The sequence below is a fragment of the Chinchilla lanigera genome, unplaced genomic scaffold, assembly GCF_000276665.1.
Source record: "Chinchilla lanigera isolate Chin_1 unplaced genomic scaffold, ChiLan1.0 scaffold00042, whole genome shotgun sequence".
NCBI lineage: Eukaryota > Metazoa > Chordata > Mammalia > Rodentia > Chinchillidae > Chinchilla > Chinchilla lanigera.
In genome coordinates, this window is record NW_004955443.1 from 3,384,106 (window position 1) to 3,387,427 (window position 3,322).

The 3,322-nt window shown below is 46.0% G+C and overlaps 1 protein-coding gene across 1 annotated transcript in view; it reads right to left on the reverse strand.

The window, feature by feature from the left end:
- Guf1 (GUF1 homolog, GTPase) overlaps positions 1–214 on the reverse strand; it is a gene marked incomplete in the record, with an annotated part of 21,169 nt that extends 20,955 nt beyond the window's left edge. Inside the window, 1 exon segment of the mRNA XM_005391910.2 lies at positions 1–214. Within this exon segment, the coding sequence (XP_005391967.2) occupies positions 1–33 (33 nt within the window).
- Between the last annotated feature and the right edge of the window lie 3,108 nt (positions 215–3,322).

Consider the following 3,322-nt stretch of genomic DNA (forward strand, 5'->3'; position numbering starts at 1 on the left):
GCGCCGGCAGCCGCGGCCCGCGAGGGTCCACATGGCCCGGGCCCGCGCAGTCAGGAGAAGGTCCGCAGGGGCGGCGTGGCCATCGCTCAAGGCTGCGCTTGTTCCTACGCGCCTCCGCCAGGCCGCACAGGAAGACTCAGACCCCGTGGAGATGACCTCAGCTGTCACCTACACTACCGGGCGGACGCCGGGCACCGGCGCGCTCGCTGACGCACGCACGACGTCCTGACGTCATCTCGTCGCCGCGTAGGGCGTGCGGAGCTGACGTGAGCGGAGGCTTGCGGTCCCCGAGCTATGCTAGGGATTGTAAGAGCGTAGCGGATGTTTGCGTTTGTTGCTCGGTGCTTTCCGACGGTGTGTGTCCCAGCAGTCCCCATGTTGCCTCAGGAAGCGCAGACCGGGTGACTTGCACGGGAACACGCCGGTAGAGGGAGTGCTAGAGCCAGATGTGCGCCTGCGAATCTGATGGCCATGCCGGCGGTGCAGGTCGTCTGCCCACACGTGGAAGGGAGAGCTGCAGGAGCCGAGGTCTAGGTCGAGGAGTAAGGATGCTTTCAGCACGTCAGTGGGCCTTGGCCTCGTAAGAAGCTAATAGAAACTTAAAATTTGCAAGTCTGCGTGTATTCCTCGTGTTGCCAGTTACTGAAAGTACATCAGAAACGGGAGACCTTTGATTGTAACACTGAATCCGGGAAAGTTTTGGAGGAGAAAAACGTCTATTTTGAATGCATATCTTCAGGATCTTCAAGTTGTTATTTCGTCATATTACCTTACAAAGCACAGAGCTCTGGCTAAGCAAGAATAGAGGGAGGGCGTGTCTCCCAGTGTTTTCCGAGGACTTTTCCGGAGTATGCAGAGTTGAGTGTGAAGGAGGAACACGGCAGCTGTGTTCACTTCGCCCTTTTGACTGAAATCCTACATATGGTTTCCAAATCCTCTGAGCATGTCTTCATTTAGCAGGTTTCTTGGGATCAAAAAGTTCTATTAACAGGCTCTTTTTTATAGAACTATTGTGACTCAAAGCAGTCCTTGTTACACAGCTAATTCTAATGTCATCTTTGTTTCTTTAAATGCAACCGGGCACGATACTTTAAGACAGTGTGCGTAGATTCTAATGATTTGAATATTATCCTCACGGATCTTCGAGCAAAGGTAGACATAGCCTGTCACTGAAATGCTAAGAAGAGATTTTTGAGTAGTCACATACCACAGTAGAGAACATGGTCCAGAGTGAACTGAACTCAACTTAGACTGGAACACAGTTGACTAAATTTTCAAGGGGGATGATAGGGAAGCAAAACAAGTAGAACTGAATAGTTGGGGGAGTGGAAATTTATAAAAGATTGGAGAGGTCAGTGGGAACCCTCTCTGCTTTTTTAAGTGGTGTTTAAGAAAGTTGGTCTCCTACACCCTGACAAAAGCTGGGAGACTGGGCCCCTATCTTCACATATTGGCTGGAACAAAGCCTTTGGGCCCTTCCCAGACAGGAATTGAAGGGCGTGTAGTTATCATCATTAACAGCTGAGCTGTTAAAAGCTGTATGTAAGCAATGACATGAGGCGGAGATCAGCTGAGACGACCAGGCTGTGTAAAGGCAACATGGTGTGAAATTTATTGTGCCTGGCTGCAGACCGACAGACAAGATGAAAAGACCCTCTGTGGGGGTACAGAGAAAAAAATGGAGCCTGTTTTATAGGGCTGAACCAAGGGGCTTCAGGTGATGAGGCCTGGGCAAACATCCCTAGTCAAAGTTCTCCAAATATTTGGTGCCTCAGCAGTCAAAATCATTGGGGCATCTCATGTAAATGTATAAATGTTTTTGATGTCGTGGCACTTGGAAAATTTTGTTTCTGTCTTATCTCTTCTTTAGGACATTCTGTCTTGTGTTTGTTGAAGGCTGAGCTGGGTTTTCTCTGAAAACAGTGCTGCCATTGACAAACAGGTTGGGTGCGGGGAAGGTCATGTCCAAGCCAAACCTGACACGGTCTTAACGCTTTTTCAAGTATTTTATTTTACGGGTAAAGTAGGGGGTAGATGATACCATTGGTGTTGAAGGGCTCTAGATTTTATAGGCCATAGTTGAGATTTTGCTTGAGAAGAGACCTCAGAAGAGCCTAGAACCACCATTGTATACTGTGCATACTATTTCTCTTTAACTTTTACATGTGAATACATTTGCTTTAAATGAAAATTGTGTGACTACCATTGAACGGAACTGGTACAGTAACTTGACATAAAGAAAAAACAACAGTGAGTATAAGTGTAATGAATAAAAAATGATTCGAAATAGGGTTTCTTCTGTCTTTATTTTAAAAAGGAGATTAGCAAGCATTAGAGACAAATGTTAATATATTACCGCTGTGGGGAAAAAAGGAACCCTTCTACATTGTTGGTGGGGATATAGACCAGGGCAACCGCTCTGTAAATCAGTACGCAGAGCCAGGCGTGGTGGCACATGCCCGTAATCCCAGCACTTGGGAGGCTGAGGCAGGAGGATCGTCATGAGGCCAAGACCAGCCTGGGCTACAAAGTGAGCTCAAGGCCAGCCTGAACTGCAGAGCGAGACCCTGCCTCAAAAAGACAAAACAACAACAAAAAAAATCAGTACGGAGAATCCTCAAAAATTAAAACTAGAAATTCCATTTGACTCAGCTATTCCCTCTGTAGGTATCTGCACCAAAAAAGTGGTACATGCACACCCATGTTTATAGCAGCACAACTTACAATAACTAAATTTGGAATTAACTATCAAAGAGATGAATGGATAAAGAAAATATATTTATACACAAATGTGGTATGTGGAGTACTGTTCTGCCATAAAGAGTAATAAATTTGACTCATTTTTAGAAAAATGTACCTCAGACCATAATGGTAAGTGAAATAAGACACACGAGCTTAAATATTGCACAATTTCTCTTTCATGAGAAACGTGAAATATAAAGAGCAAAATAGAAAAATACATAATAAGTAACAGGTGTTGGGAGCCGCTGAAGCTGGAAAATAATTACACGTGCAGGGTGAAATCAACCCAAGAACATAGGTGCTCCTCAGAGTAAACAAGCCATTGTAACTTGTTAACTGGTTGCTGGGCAGGGAGGCGGAAATTGACCAAACTCTCCAGGGTATAAATAAGCAGTGTACTGTTTTTGGGCAGTTCCCCTTCTCCACTCAGGAGAGAGGACCTCAGCCTGGCCCCAGCCCTTGTCTCTTGTCTTTATTTTTCTCATACTCGCCGCCATTTTTCTCCAGGGTACAACAAGAGACCAATGAGGTTCGCTATATCTGGCCCCCCCGCACTGGACATCGGTGAGAGATAATAAGT